The sequence below is a fragment of the Herpailurus yagouaroundi genome, unplaced genomic scaffold (genome assembly GCF_014898765.1).
Source record: "Herpailurus yagouaroundi ecotype Mexico unplaced genomic scaffold, PumYag 100, whole genome shotgun sequence".
In the NCBI taxonomy this organism is placed as follows: Eukaryota; Metazoa; Chordata; class Mammalia; order Carnivora; family Felidae; genus Herpailurus; species Herpailurus yagouaroundi.
The window spans coordinates 26,945,551-26,964,113 of NW_024412391.1; the positions used below are offsets into that span (position 1 = coordinate 26,945,551).

The following is an 18,563-nucleotide window of genomic DNA, read 5'->3' on the forward strand; positions in this document are numbered from 1 at the left end:
TCTATGAGAAAAGGCATAATCAAAGCAAAAAATAAAGCCTACCATAAACCTTCCAACACCTTGCAACTAATAAATAAAGCCTATGATTTATCTTGCAAGACACTACCACTCCTACATCCCAGTCCCCACCTAGACAAATATCTGTGGTCTCTAAGAACACTCAAATATTTTTTTCATAACAAATCTACTGAGAGTTTCAACATCCCGTTTGTGAAATACTATTCTTGGAAGAAGGGCTTTTGAGGAACGAAGAGTATCTTCTTCAAAACAAATTCAATACCTTTCCACAATAGTTTTTATTTTTATTATGCTTTCATGTATAGAAAATAAGAGAATGGAGCTCTAAAAAACTACTCTGGAATGAGTCAGTATATACATGGAGAGCCATTTGTACAGGCATGCATCCTTCTTTTGTAAGTATTGCAGTTTCTATCTAACCAACAATTAGCCTTTTTCTTTTCTCTGTACTTTAAGTTTCATTTTATTCTTACTGAAATTTTTTTTCATAAAAGGTGACTTAAAGGAATCCACTAGTGTCAAATGCCATCTATCAAAGATAATGATTTTGAATCAAGATCTCTATTCAGGCAATACTATTGAGAAACCTCATAATGATATATTCCCTGCCTTAATATTTATATCGGTAATTATTGAACCCTCCACCATATAATATATGCATTGAATAGCACAAGATGCACACACTGGCCACTTGGAATGCTTCACATATTTTCAGGCAATTAACCCATTCCCCAATATTATAAAATGAGTCAACAGCATTATCTTCATTTTGTCTCTGTTTCAGAGAATTACAGTCACTATAGGTCATATGGCTACATGTTGAAGGCCAAAGGATAAAATGTAATCACAATTTTATCTCTGATTCTCTACTGGCAGGTTAATGCTCATTCCATTAGGGTGTGGTAGTTATTAAAATTATTATTTATTATTCATAAAATCCTCTCATGTAATTGTGAAGTATATTTTAAAAAATGCATGCCATATAAATGCCCATTGAGGACATTTGTCTCACTAATGATTCAATAAAATTCTCTCCATTTCATAAAGAATTTTTATTATTTTTTTTTCCAAAATCAGCCCATCATTTAAAAAATGAAATTGTACTTTCTCTATGATTTTGCAAGTTTCTTAAAGCAGGGGTCATATATTTTATTAACTGATTTAACTCAGAGTAGTTTGTCCATAGTGGAAAGTTGATTAATATATGTAGACAGACCAATTGAATACAGGACTAATTATATCATTTAGGTAGGCTAAAAGTGTCACATTCAAAAATCAGAAATATGTCAAATAATTACTTACCTCTTCTAGTTGGCATGCTTTGATGACACTCTTATATCTATACTCATCATAGGAAACACCAAAGATGATGTTTTCTTTAATGGTGCCAGGCATGATCCAGGAAAACTGAGAGCAGAATGAAATTCTTCCACTGTGCTTAATTTTACCCTCTGAAGGCTCCAGTTCTCCCATAATCATCATTAGAAGTGAAGTCTGGAAATAAAACCATTGTTATTAAGTAAAATCATTTATCAGATCACTCTCAGAATATACTTGCCTCCAACTGTCATCCTAAGCAGAGGTATCTATTCTGATTTTAAAGGATTCTACATTAATTCATTTGATTCAAAATTTATTAAGCACTTCCTGTTCTGGATTTGCTGCTATGCACACAAGATACAAAGGGGAATAAAAGAAACAATGACAATAGAGTGTGCTAAGTGCTTTGGTAGAGGTTCACAGAGATAGAGCACCTAATTCAGATTGTTGGGGTGGGTTTGGAGGAGGTCAGGGAAAGATTATCACCAGCTAACCTTTGTTAAGTACTCAGTCTATGCTGGGTGCTGTCCTATGTGATTTAACTGTATTCATTCACTTAATCCTCACAAAAACCCAACAAGGTAGATTCAATATTATCTTCATCTAACAAAGAAGAGATCAGTTAAAGAGAGATATAGTCAGATAATAATGTTCTCATGAGCCCTTATTGCAGAAACTAGTATAAAATCATACAAGGGATGACTGAAGAAGCTTCACCAAAAGGACTTTCAATGAACAAAGACTTTACATGAAAAAAGACTGTGAACTAAAATTTAAACTAACGTGGAAATTAGAGTTGAGAAAGAGAATTAAAGTATGTTATATTCCCTGACAATAAGAAAAGTTATAAGTAAAGCCCAAACAAAACAAAGGAAACAGAGTATAAAGGAAATTCACTGATTGTTTACAAAGAAAAGCTACAAGTCAAAGATATGATTTAAACATAACATATCAGCTAACAGAAGCATAAGCATATTTATTTTTTTTTAATTTTTTTTCAACGTTTATTTATTTTTGGGACAGAGAGAGACAGAGCATGAACGGGGGAGGGGCAGAGAGAGAGGGAGACACAGAATCGGAAACAGGCTCCAGGCTCTGAGCCATCAGCCCAGAGCCCAACGCGGGTCTCGAACTCACAGACCGCGAGATCGTGACCTGGCTGAAGTCGGACGCTTAACCGACTGCGCCACCCAGGCGCCCCAAGCATAAGCATATTTAACAACACAAAGATAAAACATTAAGAAAGGTAATACTATGGACTAAAATTGAGTAGAAAAAAGGGAGGCAGCAGAGGACAGAAAAACATTGATTTTATCAGAGCTCACATTAGGGAATAAGAGAAAGAAAACCCCAAAGATTTAATGTAAAGTTATTATAACTATAGCCACTGTAACAAAATACCTCCCAACCACTAGAAGTTGGAATGCCTTTGGGCTCACACCTTGGCCCCTTTCCCTGCCTATCCATACTCTCTCCTTTGGAATCTCATCTGGCCTCAAGTTTTTACACTGCCAGCCCCATTCCCCTGAAATCAAACCTGTATAACCAACTAACATCTCAATTTAGATGTCAAATATGCATTTTAACCTTAATGTTCTAAAACCAAGCTCCACCCCAAATCAGTCTCTTCCATAATCTCCTCAGGTAATGGTACCTTCATGCTACCATTTACTCAGTCCAAAAACCTTGGACTCACCCTTGACTCCCCCTTTTTTTGCATACACCACTTTCAATCTAATTATGTGGTATCTTTCTTAGAGATATGTTCTGAGGGGTGCCTGGATGGCTCAGTCAGTTGAGCGTAGACTCTTAATTTCTGCTCAGGTCATGATCCCATGGTTGTGAGATTGAGCCTCATGTTGCTGAGCATGGAGCCTGCTTAAGATTCTCTCTCTCCCTCTCCCTCTTGCCCTCCACTGCTCTCATGCATGCCCATGCATGCACGCAGCACAAGAAAGAAAAGGAAAGAGAAGAAAGGAAAAGAAAAGAAAAGAAAAGAAAAGAAAAGAAAAGAAAAGAAAAGAAAAGAAAAGAAAAGAAAAAAGGAAAGAAAAAGAAAGTCCCGAATTTGACTATTTCCTTCACTACCTGGGTTAAGCCAGTATCATCTTCTGCCCAGTTTGCACAGTAGCCTCCTAACTCATTTCCTTGCTTCTGCCCTTATCTCTTTACAACCTATTTTCAAAGTAGCCTCATCAAAACTAAGACAAATCATGTCACTTTTCTGCTTAAAACTCTCCAATGGCCTCTCATTTCCTCAGAAAAAAAAAAAGCCTTACTCTTTACAAGCTCCTTTGTAAGGTCCTTGAGACTCTTTTACAATAGCCCAAATAATGGTCTAGCCCACATTACTCCTCTGACAGCTCTACCCTCTGGCTGATTCTGTGCTAACCCCACTGACTTCCTTGCTGTTCTGTGAACCACACGGGCACAGTTCCATTTCAAGGCTTTGCTCCATCCTCTATCTGCACAGCAGTTCTGTGGCCTTACTGACAATCCCTGACACAACACAATTTCTGTTATCCATCCTGACCTTACCTTGGTACTCAATTTTAGCTTCGTCTTAATAATAACTGGCAGCAGATGTGGAGAATAAGCTATTAGCTCCAGCTTTTGTTTACATTTAAAATAAAATACAAATGTCTGTGAAGTTTTATCAACATTTTGGTATTTATATATAATAATATACTATATATTGTATATATACATTATATATATAAATATATTAAGATATATTTATATGTATAAATATTCATATTCAGTGATGGTTTCATTTAATGTCATATCTCTCAAAATACCAAGTATTGATAAATATATATTACATATACTTGATAAATATATATTAAAATATAAAAATTATATATAATTTTATATGTTTAATATAGTTATTATATTTTATATTTATATTGACAAATATTAACATCAACATTAGTATTGTATTAATATAATAAATATAATATAAATAATAATATAAATATTATATATCTTTAACATGGATAATCAGATATATTCAATTATGTAAGTTTATTAAAACTGTTATATATTAAAATATCGCTTCTAAAAAATGGGATTTATAATAAGTTGAGTGGGGGTAGGGGGATGGGAAGCTGACCAGCACTGAATAAATTAACATTCCTATGTATTTCTTTCAAAAATCTATCCCACTCAATAATTTTCCCTCATAATAAATCCTAAGTAAGTCTGGGTCCATTCTCTAAAATTCTAATGTCAACAAAATAGGGACCTTTTGTCTATGGGGTTAGTAAGGCAAAATCTAAGCCAAGATTTTCCTGGACAAGCTCTGGAAAAATGTCTATGCCAGAGATTGGTAAAAATGAATGGTTCGTTTATTCAATAAATTACTGAATATCCACTATGTACAAGATACATTGTTGACTTATATGTGAAATCTAAAAAACTAAAGGAAAGAATAAATGAACAGAAAGCAAAAACAGACCAATAAATACAGAGAACAAACTGATGTTTGCCAGAGGGAAGGGGATTGGGAGGGATGGGCAAAATGGGTGAAGGGGAGTAGGAGGTACAGGCTTCCAGTTATGGAATAAGTCACGTGAATGAAAGGTATAGCATAAGAAACATAGTCAATGGTAGTGTAATACCATTGTATGGTGACAGATAAGTAGCAATGTTTGTGAGCATAGCATAATGTAAAGCATAGCATAACGTAACGAATCATTACGTTGTACAAATGAAATTAACATAACATTGGGTGGCAACTATGCTCCAATTTAAAAAAAGAAAAAACAATTTTTAATAAATTTAAAAATCAGCACGTGGGAGAAAAAAGACACTGGGTTCAGTGCCATGCACCACATAAAGATGCAGAAGAAAAGGTCACTGAAGAAATAAAAGACTAGAGACTATTATCAGTGTAACAATTTATATTATAAGGGACAATATATCTAAGCATTCTCCTACTACCAATGTAAAAATTTCTCCAACATGCCCTCTTAGGCTACAGACACACGAGGAAATGAAAGAAATGCATGCCAAATGAAGTTCTTAACGATGAGGAATAGATTACCTTGCCTGCTCCAGTAGATCCAGCAACCGCCAACAACTGACCTTTTTCTATCTTGAAATTGATGTCTTTCAGGACAGGAGCACCAAGAAGTGAGAAGTTGCTGAAGAAGAGGCTGTTGTCACCATCAGAAATTTTTCTATCATTACTGTTTTGTTTTGCTTTCTCAAGTAATTCCCCAAATCCCTGAAAAAAAATATATAGAGAAAACAAAAAGGTAGATTTTTCAAGTATTTTCAATAGCTATTTGTTTTATTTATTATGAAAAGCACATGGCCCATGATCCATACTTTATAACATGTAATTATATAACATGAGTTCTAGAGCACATGATACAAAACATTGAAAATTTTAATACAGCATTTGATGGAAATATAATTTCAATATCTCAGATTATAACTCACCATTAAGCTAAATTAAATTATTGAAAAAAAATGTGTACCTTCTCCTATAGGCTGAGCAAATAAATATTATTATCTAATTCTCAGCACAGTAATAATATCTGTTATAATCCCTCTGTTTCAAAGCTGTAGCCTTGTGACTCAGAGGTTAAATGACTAAAGTCAGCCAGAGTGGAATTACAACTCAATCTGACCTCTATCATGCTGCTGGTACCTTCCTCTAAGAAGCTATCATTTAAGCAGTTTAATTAAGTAGAAATGCAGTGAGATGGCCAGATGATTCAGATGAATTCCATTATATGAGAATAGCTGGGAGGAAGGGATTGCCTTCTGAAAGTTCCCTGCTTCTCTGTTGCCCCATGGGAAGCTTTAGGGTAGTGGTCTTCAAACCAGACCAAACAGCCCTAAGGATCGATCATGAGGAAGCTTGTGTATACAGTCTTAAGGGAATCTATTTCCACATTCTCAACCTCCAAATATACTCCTTCCTAAAATAATCTGCCTGTGATTTGTTTACTCTTCGTTATCTCTTCTTTCCCACTTTCCGGTTCACAATTGTCCTTGCCTCACTTTATACAGAAGAGAAGCCTTTCGGGACATCTGTTGGTTAGGTGTCCAACTCTTGGTTTCTGCTTGGGTCATGATCTCCCAGGCTGGTGGGCTTGAATCCTGAGTTGGACTCCATGCTCAGCTGGGAGGCTGCTTGGGATTCTCTCTCCCCCCTCCCTCAACTCTCAAAAATAAATAAATAACCTTTAAAAAAAAAAAAGAAAAGAAAAGGAGAAAAGAAAAGAAGAGGAACCTTTTACTTTTACTAGTCCTAAGTCTTACTGTGTTGTACTTCTTGGAGTGTAAAACTTCTAGGACACAAACGAGGGGACCACAGAAGAATAATTTTCTCCTCAAAGAGGGTCCCACAAAAGCAAATCCAGGAATACTGAAAGAGGTAACATCTTATTTCACCCAGGTTTCAAACTGGAGGCAATCTATGTGTCTTACCTAGCTTAGAATAAGATTTCAGAAATGAGTTGCAGGATAAGGCATTTTAATTATTTGATTACTTACTTAATTTTTAATAATTTAATAAATTTACTTAGTACATATTAATTACCTGTATTTTAAGGTTATACTTTGTCTGACATAAAATAAGCTGATTGACTTGACAATGGGAACTAACTTCATGAATTCATGTATCTTCCATAAACCGAATGCACCCAAACTATAGTGCCAACGTTTCGGCAAAAATCCATTAAACATACTTAGACAATTACATATTTTTCCACCACTTAAGAATACACTGAAAAATTTACATCAACTTAAAAATGTGTCAGAGGTGTGTGTCATAGTTTTTCAAAATTCTTTTGGGTCATACATAAGCAATTAAGTTTGAAGACCACTGCTTTTAGTTCTCATGATAGGGATGGTTAACATCCCCCTCAGCCACCAAACAATAAAAGCAAACCGTTTAGGAAGTAGACAATAAAAAGTTTTTATAACATGGATCAAAGGCATCTGCTATTCCCTTATTCATTTATTTATCTCACAGATATTCACTGGGAATCACCTCTGTATTAAAGACCACTTTGAAAATCTCACATGAGAGAATAACATTATGAATGGATATTAACACTGCAACATGCTTAGTGCTAGAACTGAAAATCACACCAAGTCTTATGGAAGTACATTATAGAGAGTAAGCAACTCAGCCTGGAACTTGACCAAGTAAATGGCCTGCAGGCTAGGCTACAAGGGATAGAACTGGGATTTCATAAGACAAAGAAATGGTATAGGTGTTCTAGGAAGACGGATCTGCATGTACAATGATTTAGGCTTAAAAAAAAATAAAATATGCCTCAGAAATGGCAAGTGGCCAGGTGTGATGTATATGGCAAGATGACAAAAGATTTCCTTAGTAAGGCAGGCCATGCAGTTGTTAAAGGACTTGCTGTGCCATGCTTAGAAGCAGGACTTTTATCCAATAAGCATATGAACCAATGGGAAGCTGTTGTTATAAATAATTTTTATTTCTTTATTTTTTTTATTTGAGAGAGTATGAGCAGGGGAGAGGGACAGAGGGAAAAGGAGAGAGAGAAGGAGACAGAAAGAGAGAAAGAGAGAGAGAGAGAGAGAGAGAGAGAGAGAGAGAGAGAGAGAGAAGATTAAGCAGGCTCTATGCTAAGCTTGGAGCCCAACATGGGGCTTGATTCCATGGCCCTGGGATCATGATCCGAGCCAAAATCAACAGTTGGACCCTCAAACCAACTGAGCCACCCAGGCACCCCACTAATAACTTTTATTTCTGATTACAGAAGAAAGACACTTATTTCAAGAAATTTGGAAAATATAAAAAAATCAGAATGAATAGAAATCACTTATAATACTACCACTGAGAAGCAACCATACTTAACATTTCAGCCCAAATCCCTCCATTTTCTTACACATAAATGTATATGATTTTATATAGAACCAGGGATTAAAAGTACAGCATAGGCAATATAGTCAATATTATTGTAATAACTTTTAAGTGTAGATGGTAACAACATTTATCATGGTGAGCATTTTGTAATGTATCTAATTGTTGAATTACTAGATTGTACACCTGAAACTAATATAATATGTCAATTATATTTCAATAAAATATAAATGTAATTTTTTACAAAATTGAGAAAAATATAAGGTTGTGACATGCTTTCTAACTTACAATAAATCAATATTTTCATATATCATTAAACATGATTTTTAATATAATTTTTAGTTGCAAGATAGTATTCAAGAGTTATAGATATACTATATGCTCATACTTTTGCTATAAATTGGGGGCACATTTTCTTTGTACAAATTCCCACAAGTGGAAGTTCCAGAGCATAAAGTATGTAAAATTCCATGTGTTTTCAATAGTAGTTCTGAATTTTCTTTATCAAGAAATATATGAGAGTACCAGTTTTCAAATTTCAGTTTTCAACACTATTATTTTTTGGTTTTGGATTTGTTTTGACTTCTTTTACTTGTAGCTTTATAAGGGAAAATGGAATATAATGATCTTATTTGTATTTATTTGCTCTCTAATAAGATTGAACATTTTCCATATTTATGAGTCCCCTGTTGGGCATAAAATAGTTATGATATCCTCTGTCATTACTCCGGTAATGGCTTTACTCCAGTAATCTTCTCACCCAGGTGGATAATGGTTAACTTCAGTCTGAGCTTCAGTCTACTCTGTTTTTGAGGGTATTAAATGAGATAATATACATGAAAGCATTTTGAGCACAATAAAGCAGTAGTCACTCTCTTTTGTTTTGTTTAAATAATTTAAAAATTATTTGTTTAAACAAACAAATAATGCTCCTACATTAAATAAGGAGCAGTATTATGAGTGGTAAAGGGTTTTGGAGTCAGAGAAATGTAGGCTGACATTTTAGCTCTGCCCTAATTAGTTGTATAACCTTGTTCTAGTTGCTTAAACTAAGTTTCAGCTTCCTAGTAAGTAAATAGCAATTTTACCCACTCACAGGTTTATACTGAGGGCAGAATCATGTATCAGAATCACCAGGGACTTGCCTCTTGGGTAACTGGGTGGATGGTAATGCCATCAAAGAAGAGAGCAAATGCACTCACTGGAAGGGACTAATTTATGAAGCTTGGTGAGTGATGAATGAGAAGTGCTTGAAGAGCGTGCAGGAAACTTAGAAATACATGTATGAATTTCAAGAAAGAAACTGGGGCCAGAAATCTGCATTTGACACTCATCAGCACATTGATGTCAGTTGACCTAAGCTTGAGGTCACCCACAGAGGGCATGAAATGCTAGAAGAAAGCCTAGGGGGGACATAGTGCCAATCACCATTGAAGTAGCAGGCAGGGAAGAGGTAGAAGTCATGGTCTGAGGATAAAAGAATATGAAAGGAGTGGTTCACTAAAGCCAAATGATCAATTCAAGAAGAAAGGAATGTTTTAATGTATTGGTGAGGGTAGAATCCAGATTGCGGTGGGGAGAAGCCCATGAAAGATGAGGAAATGAGAACGGGCTTGACAACAAAGGGAAGGAAAGGGATAAAGTTTAAAGAATGAAGCTGGGTGGGCAAAAGCAAGGGGAAAATTTTTTAATTAACTTATAAATATGTGAATGTGAAGAGGGATCAGTTGAAAGGAGATGCTGAAGCTTCTAGAGAGAAGACTGCTGCCCCCTTGTTCTAAGATGAAGCAAGGTATTAATAGCTCAGTCAAGGGCAGGGAAAAACATACATCTTAGATACAATGGAAGGAGAAAAACATAATTCCAAGGGTGAACAGGGAAGTTGGAAGCATTCATACATAGTGATGGCTTCTATATTCTTTATGTATTGTAGGAGGCAAGGAAAGCCTGAGGGAAGTAGGGGGTTTCAGGAAAGTGGTAAAGATTTGGAATAGCATCTGGGGAAATGGTAAAGGAAATTAAAGACAAATAAAAAGATTTCCCAAGAAGGTTTACAGGCCCCACTGAGGTTGAAACAAGAATAGTATAAAACTAATATAAGATATAGAATTCTCCCAGATAGCACCTCCTTCACCAAAGTCCATAAAGTCATGTTTTGCAGCAAAGGATTCAGTGGAAGGAAACAGGAATTGGGACACTTGTAGGAGAAGAACTGAAATGATAGGTCTTGGAATAAGCAGAGGTTGAACCAGGCAGGGTCCAAAGGGAGCATTAAAGAGACTAGAAACCTTGAATTTGAAAGACCATCAGGTGTGATTTAGAGAAGATAGAGATGGAAGGTTAGAAAATTCTGGGCAGAGAAAGATTTTACATTTCCAAAGTGGAGGAAGTCTAGGTGTTCTCAAAGCTCAGGATATGCCTATGAGAGGAAGCTTCTAAAGAAGTCCCTGGAAAGTGTAAGTTCTAAGGACAGTGTTGGGGGGACTGCTCATGTGGGTGTTGAGGTTTCAAACATCATGGCAGAAGTTTAATGAGCAACACTATCCCGAGTAAATGTGATCAAGAAGTGAAATAAGTCAGGCAGAAAAGAAAAATACGATTTTACTCACATGTGGAATTTAAGAAACACAACAGACGAACTTAGGGAAAAGGAAGAAAAAAGAAGATAAAAACAGAGAGGGAGGAAACCAAAGGAGATTCTTACATGCAGAGAACAAACTGGGGGTTTCTGGAGGGGTGGTGATAGGAGGGATGGGCTGGATGGGTGATGGATATTAAGGAGGGTACTTGTTGGGATGAGCACTGGGTGTTTTATGTAAGTGATGAATCACTAAATTCTACACCTGAAATCATTATTACACCATGTTAATTAAATTAGATTTGAATACAATTTTTTTAAAAAATGGGAAAAAGAAGTGTCCAGAGTTTGACAGGTGGCCATCAAAGACTTTGAGGATACAACCAAATGGGAAGCAAGAGTTCAGGGAAAGGATTGGAGGCTGTGACATCGAGGTCCAAATTTCAGCTTCAGCGCCTGCCAGTTGTATGAGCTGAACCAAGTGCCTTAACCTCTCTAAGCTTCCACTTCCTTATCAGTAAATTACTTAGGTCATAGAAATGTTATGTGAATTAAATGAGACTGCATTTATAAAGTGATTATCCGAGAGCCTGAAGCATAGTCAGGGTTCAAGCCTGCTACCTATTTTATTAGATGGAAGGAGAGTGAAATGGAAGACTTTTGAGCAGAACAAGGAAATAATTGTCTCAAATTAGTAGGGAAAATGTTAAACCTCTTATTTTCCCTTCATTCCTAGAAGGGCAATTGAAACTCCTAAAAACAAAGAAGTAAAATCAATCTGATCCCTTTCTGATCTGGTACTTTCCCACAAACAACTTCACCAGGCAGATAAAGAATTATTCTCTAACCTGTATCTTCAAAAATGAAGTAAAATGAAGCCCTGGCTGTCAAGTTGCTTATATAAATAAAGCCAGTTTCAGATATTTTGAAATATGCACAATAAGACACTGGTTTCAGAACTTCTATCTTTATTCAGCACATATGTGATAAGAAAATAACTCAATAGGTATTCCCAATAACCAAATATTGCTTCTTTAGAGGCTGAATATTATTGATAATATTTTTCAGACTTTGAGATATATGATAGAATTTTTATTTTTTTAATTTTTTAGTTTTTTTGAGCATATTGGCTTTTTTTTCAAATTTTAGTTTAAATTCTAGTTAGCATATAGCACAATATTGGTTTCAGGAGTAGAATTCGGTGGTTCATCACTTACATACCATACCCAGTGTGAGAGAACTTTTAATAGTGAATGGAAATAAGTAAAAATAGGAAAAAACACATTGATATATCTCTCATACATCTTTACATTGCCTTGTGTATGTAAACACATTGGACTAGAACTTGAGATTAGAGAAGATAATATTTACTGAGGAACTACTTACTATGTGCACGGTACTCTGCTGAACACTCTACGCTTCACAACAGTCTTGCAAGAAACTAGGCACTGCTTGCAAGGTAAATATTAATATTTCACTTTATAGATGGAGAACCAAAGGTTCCACAAGTAATTTGATCTAGATTACACAGAGAATAAACGGCAAAGTCAGAATTCAAATCTTGCTCTATCAGGCTCCAAAACCTATGAGATTTGTATGCCTTCCTAATCTGTTGTGTCAAACAAATTATAGGACTTAGAAAACAATAAAGAGGCTTCCACACTGTAACATTTCTGGGCCCTGACTTCTTAATTTATCAAGTAAGTGCAGTGGTTCCCTTCCGGTGCTACCAGTTCAATTATCATTCTAACTTTCTCATCCATTAGGATGAGAACTAGATTTGAAAAGGAGGAAATGGTAAAGTATTTAGGTAAAACAATTAAAAAAAAATTCTGACCTCTTCCCAGAAAGCTGTTACATTCTCCATCACTACTTCTGTAGTTGTTAAGTTATATTCCAATGTCTTATATTCTTGCTTTTGTAAGAAATCCTGTTTACAAAAGGAAGCAAAGATATATTGTAGAACTAAAATAGCATTAATGCATTATTACCTCTGTTTTACACTCTAATAGTTCTGTACCCTGTATTTGCATTTTGTGAATATTTATGAATATATTTATGAATACATTAGAAATTACTTCATAATAAAATAATTGATAGCAGTGTTCCGAAGTTAATTTTCCAAGTACTTGGATTTATCACATTTGAAATGCACTCTTAAAACATGTGCTATTTTAGGGGCACCTAGGTGGCTCAGTCGGTTAAGTATCTGACTTTGGCTCAAGTCATGATCTCACAGTTCGTGAGTTAGAACCCATGTTGGGCTCTGTGCTGACAGCTCAGAGCCTGGAGCCTGCTTTGGATTCTGTGTGTGTCTCTCTCTCTGCTCCTCCCCCACTCACACACTCTCTCTCATTCTAAAAAATAAACAAACATTAAAAATTAAAAAGAAAACGTGGTATTTTCTAAAACTTTTTTAATGTTTATTTATTTTTGAAAGAGAGAGAGAGAAAGAAGGGAAGGGAAGGGACAGAGAGAAGAGAGGGAAACAGAGGATCTGAAGCAGGCTCCACCCTGTTAGTGCAGAGCATAACGTGAGACTTGAACTCACAAACCGTGAGATCATGACCTGAGCTGAAATCAAGAGTTGGATGCTTAACTGACTGAGCCATCCAGTAACCCCTATAAAACTGTTTCTATATATTAGATTTCAACACACAACTGATTGTTTCTTCTACTCTTACAAGTTAACCTGGGTAATGAATTTATAAGGCCTCCCTGAATTACCCTCCAACGTGCCTCAATTCAACATTAGGACACAGAGAAAGCTAATGTCTTCTCATCTTTAGCTTCTTCCTTACTGGAGGCACCATAGCATCACTTCTCTGGGTTAAGGTATGAAGATCTAATATATCTGATTTAAAAAAAAATTTTTTTTTCCAACGTTTATTTATTTTTGGGACAGAGAGAGACAGAGCATGAACAGGGGAGGGACAGAGAGAGGGAGACATAGAATCGGAAACAGGCTCCAGGCTCTGAGCCATCAGCCCAGAGCCTGACGCGGGGCTCGAACTCACGGACCGCGAGATCGTGACCTGGCTGAAGCCGGACGCCCAACCGACTGCGCCACCCAGGCGCCCCAAATATATCTGATTTTAAAGCATCAGACGTTGACTCTAAGAGAAGGCACTATCAGACACGATTAGGGCTCAACTAAGAAAGGTGGGAGCATAAGGGAGAATTAAATGCCTATATCCTGAGGTCCTCACCATTAGGAGGTATTGAGGAAAGCCTGGTCCTTGACTCACTTTTGCTTTTTTTTCTCTGCTCTTTTCTCATTCACTATTGCTATTTTGGGTTTTCTCTTTCTTTCCTAGTTTGGTTTCTCTCTGTGTTTCTGTTGAGTGACTCTCCCTGTCTTTGTGACCCTCTCTCTTTGGGTCTGGATTCATGTTCATTCTCTCTCTCTCTCAGTTGAGAAGGGTTAACAGAAGAAATAGGATTAGTCCAAGAGCAGCTATGGTTCGGAGCTATATTCCCCAATTTGTCTAACTCACAGATCTCAAACTCATATTTTCAAAACTATAAAATTGAGAAGGGTGGCTGAGTAGAGACTGTGTAGAAGTGGAGCGGGCAGGCCCTCCTTGAAGGGGGAGCTGCCATACCTTGTGGGGGAAAAGGGACCCAGTTACTATATATTCCAATTCTTCAAAAGAGATTGAAGACATAATTTTTGTATATGTAACATTTCCCAACTTTTAAATGCTGGCAACTAACACAAATTTTTTTTTTTTTAATTTAAAGTTCTAGTGAAACAGGTCAGAGGCCAAAATGAGATCCATGGACCACCCCTGGCAAAGTCTAGCCTACATTACATAATGGCAGAACCACTTAAAAGTGGCTTACCCTTCACCCTTGTTTTTATTTCTATCACAGTGATTTTCTGAGTTACATATTTAAATGAATATCAAAAAATATTAATTATAAAAATTATACCCACACATAAACTCATGGTGATGATTCAGCTAGCTTTATGTATATTGGGTATAATCACCTGAGGACTTTAGAACTTCTCTTCCAAGCTACCAGCTACATCAGAATTGCTAGGATTTTAAGGTAATTAATGTGGCATAAAATGCCATTCTCATCTATCTTATTTTCTGGAAAGTGTGTTGAAAAATTTAGAAAATTTAAGGTGAACATTCTTAGTTTTAGCTGGAATGTTTTATAACTTCCTGGTGAAACTATTACCATCTTTTGCACATTTGCCAAGTTAATTAGAAATGATCTATTGGTTGATTACGTAAATAAAATTCTCCAGAATACAGAAACAATATTCTCTTCAACCTCTTTATCTTAAGAGAATCTCACAGGCCTTCATTTATTTCACTAGGCTTTTATCCCAAGGGCTCATTAGACCACATGTAGACCTCAAGAGAGGAGGAAATCCTGTGTGTCAAACAGGCCCAAGACCAAGACTTGATCTCTAGAGAGTTTGCTCACTAGAAAAGCTCAGAACTGTTCTAAAATCTTTGCATATGATGCCCAGTTAGGTAAATTACCTGTATTTTGTTTATTGCTCCAAGAGAGTCATACCATGTTTGCACAGCCCAGGGGAATTGCCGAGTGACTGCCATGCGCAAAACGATGCAGAATGAGATGGTTGTGAATATTTTTCGGAGGACGATTGTTTTGATCAGTGCATAGGGAAGCACAGACAAAAACACAACAAAGAACCCTGAGAAGAAGAAGGCCGAGCTATTGAAGTACCTCACATAGGCTGCTTTCCGGGTCAGTTTCAGTTCTGTTCTATAAAAAAATATATAAAATTTGGGATACTTATTAACTTTTCGAATACCAGGCATCTTGGAATGTAAAACCGGAACATAGGCTCTCAAGGCTTTCTGCCGTTGTTCTGATCCTAGCTCCATCCTATATGAACTGTGTGACCTTGGACCAGTTATTTTATCTCTCTGGGCCTCAGTTACCTTCTCTGAAAGGCAGACAGTAACGAATGTACCAGTGTCTTAGACATAATACCTGTAAATATTATTTTTAAACTATAATTAATAATCTATTATTAATACTATTACTATTTGACAGTAATTTAATATCTTTTTTTTACTTAAAAAATATTTTTCAATGTTTATTTATTTATTTTTTATTTTTTTAATACGAAGATTATTATCAAATTGGTTTCCATACAACACCCAGTGCTCATCCCAACAGGTGCCCTCCTCAATACCCATCACCCACCCTCTCCTCCCTTCTACCCCCCATCAACCCTCAGATTGTTCTCAGTTTTTAAGAGTCTTTTATGGTTTGGCTCCCTCCCTTTCTAACTTTTTTTTTTCCTTCCCTTCCCCCATGGGTTTCTGTTAAGTTTCTCAGGATCCACATAAGAGTGAAAACATATGGTGTCTGTCTTTCTCTGTATGATTTATTTCACTTAGCATAACACTCTCCAGTTCCATCCATGTTGCTACAAAAGGCCATATTTCATTTCTTCTCATTGTCACGTAGTATTCCATTGTGTATATAAACCACAATTTCTTTATGCACTCATCAGTTGATGGACATTTAGGCTCTTTCCATAATTTGGCTATTGTTGAAAGTGCTGCTATAAATATTGGGGTACAAGTGCCCCTATGCATCAGCACTCCTATATCCCTTGGGTAAATTCCTAGCAGTGCTATTTCTGGGTCATAGGGTAGATCTATTTTTAATTTTTTGAGGAACCTCCACACTGTTTTCCAGAGTGGCTGCACCAGTTTGCATTCCCATATTTTATTATCTCCAATCACTTCATTATTAATTTTTAAGATTAGTGAAATTTCATTCAGTTTTTTAGTTTGTTGGTTGCTGTTTTAAATAAGTTTGGAAATGAGGACAATGTTCCAAGATTTATAAAGGAAAAATATACGTTTGTGATTCCCTAATGGATTCTTAACATTTTAGAAATTCTAGCTTGGCTTCGGAGAACACTGAAAATAACATATAAGCCACAAAGGAGTGGTTTCTCAAACCTTAGCATGTGTGAAAATCACCTGAGAAACTTATTAAAATGCAGTCTCAGGCCCACTGCTCAGAGATACTAAATCTGCCATAGGCTTCCAGAATCCACGTTTTAAGTAAGAACCCAAGTGATTCTATTGCAGGTAGTTCTTGAAAAATTACAAGACAGAAGCTACTATATCCTCTCTATGTCTCACTTTAGTATAATTATTTGTAACAATCATTTTTTAAAAGATTTTATTTTATTTATTTTTTAGCACTTATTTATTTTTGAGAGAGAGAGACAGAGAGCACGAGTCGGGGAGGGGCAGAAAGAGAGGGAGACACAGAATCTGAAGCGGACTGCAGGCTCCAAGCTGTCAGAACAGAGCCTGACACAGGGCTCGAACTCATGAACTGTGAGATCATGACCTGAGCTGAAGTCCGATGCTCAACGGACTGAGCCACCCAGGCACCCCTAAAAGATTTTATTTTTTAATTTTTTCTAGTGTTTACTTACTTTTGAGAGAGAGAGAGAGAGAGACAGAGGGACAGAGCGTGAGCAGGGGAGGGGCAAAGAGAGAGGGAGACACAGAATCTGAAGCAGGTGCCAGGCTCTGAGCACAGAGCCCAATGCGGGGCTGGAACCCATAAACCGTGAGATCATGCCCTAAGCCAGTGGGACAGTCAACCGACTGAGCCACTCAGGCGCCCCTAAAAGATTTTATTTTTAAGGAATCTCTACACCCCATGTGGGGCTAGAACCTACAGTCCAGAGATCAAGAGTCACAAGCTCCACTAACTGAGCCAGCCAGGCACTCCTGCAACAATATTTTTTTTTACTTCTGATCTTCTAGTCTGAACTGCAAACGGGAACTATTTTTTTTAACATATATAAAAGAGATTTCAGTGCTCCAGCAGGCAGAAAATAGGGAGTGCAGATGCTGGTAATAAGAGAGAACAATACTGCCTTCAACTTCCATCCCACTCTTCCAGGAAGAAAAATTAGTCACTTGTGATCCTCCTATTCAGATCTCTCAAGGGAAGAAGCAGGGATGAACAGACAAGCAGACGGTTCTGGTGGGAGGAAGCAATAGCAATAGCTGTGCCTGGCATTTGGGTGCTGGTTTCACACATTTGTATAATTCAGAAAAGTTCTCATTCTCAAGTGGCAGCGTTCAGAAAAAATCTTTTGGGTTTTTTCAGTCTGAAAAGAAAGTATAATCCTGAGCACTCTGATCAAGAAAATGAAGTTCAACATGCCCAACTTAGACCATGATTCACAATCTAATGTGGTCTAATGCTTACTTATTTCAGTTATTTGGCATTGAAGGCAGATTGGGATTTTTGGAATCTCTCTGGGGCTTGACCCCGGCTCTGCCAGTTACAGCTATGCAATCTCAAGCAAACTGCCCTTCCCTTTGATCCTATAGAATCCACATGGGTAGAAGAGAGACATACCATCTCTCTGCTGGAGTTATTGCCAAGGTAAATGACAGCACGGCAGAGGGCCTAACACTGAGAATCTATGCTTAGAATCCTTAATCTTCAACAGAAAGAAGAATAATATTGGCTAGGCTGATATTAATAAAATGCTAAAAAGCACTGCTCACAAAAGTGTTCATGAATTTGTGACAATTGTTGAAATATATTAGAAACAGTTGAGGAAAAAGGAAGAAGTGGTATGACTAAAAAAGCATAATGGACTCAAGAACATTTACAAGAATTACCCAAAAAGTAGTGATTTCCATAATAAAGTCACTTGTACCTTATAAGTCATAAAAATATTTTATCAGTTTCTTATTTAAAAAAACTTGAAAGTATCTTTGTTAAAGAAGAGCAATAAAGGCATAGATT

At 36.5% G+C, this 18,563-nt stretch overlaps 1 protein-coding gene across 2 annotated transcripts in view; it reads right to left on the reverse strand.

Annotated features, from left to right (window-relative positions):
- Positions 1–18,563, reverse strand: part of CFTR (CF transmembrane conductance regulator) — a 187,169-nt gene that overhangs the window by 111,627 nt on the left and 56,979 nt on the right. For both annotated transcript variants that reach the window (XM_040472161.1, XM_040472160.1), the window contains exons 8-11: positions 15,275–15,521; positions 12,610–12,702; positions 5,384–5,566; positions 1,321–1,512 (exon numbers count right to left, since the gene is read on the reverse strand). In XM_040472161.1, coding sequence (XP_040328095.1) covers positions 1,321–1,512; positions 5,384–5,566; positions 12,610–12,702; positions 15,275–15,521 — 715 coding nt within the window. The remainder of the gene's footprint in view (positions 1–1,320; positions 1,513–5,383; positions 5,567–12,609; positions 12,703–15,274; positions 15,522–18,563) is intronic.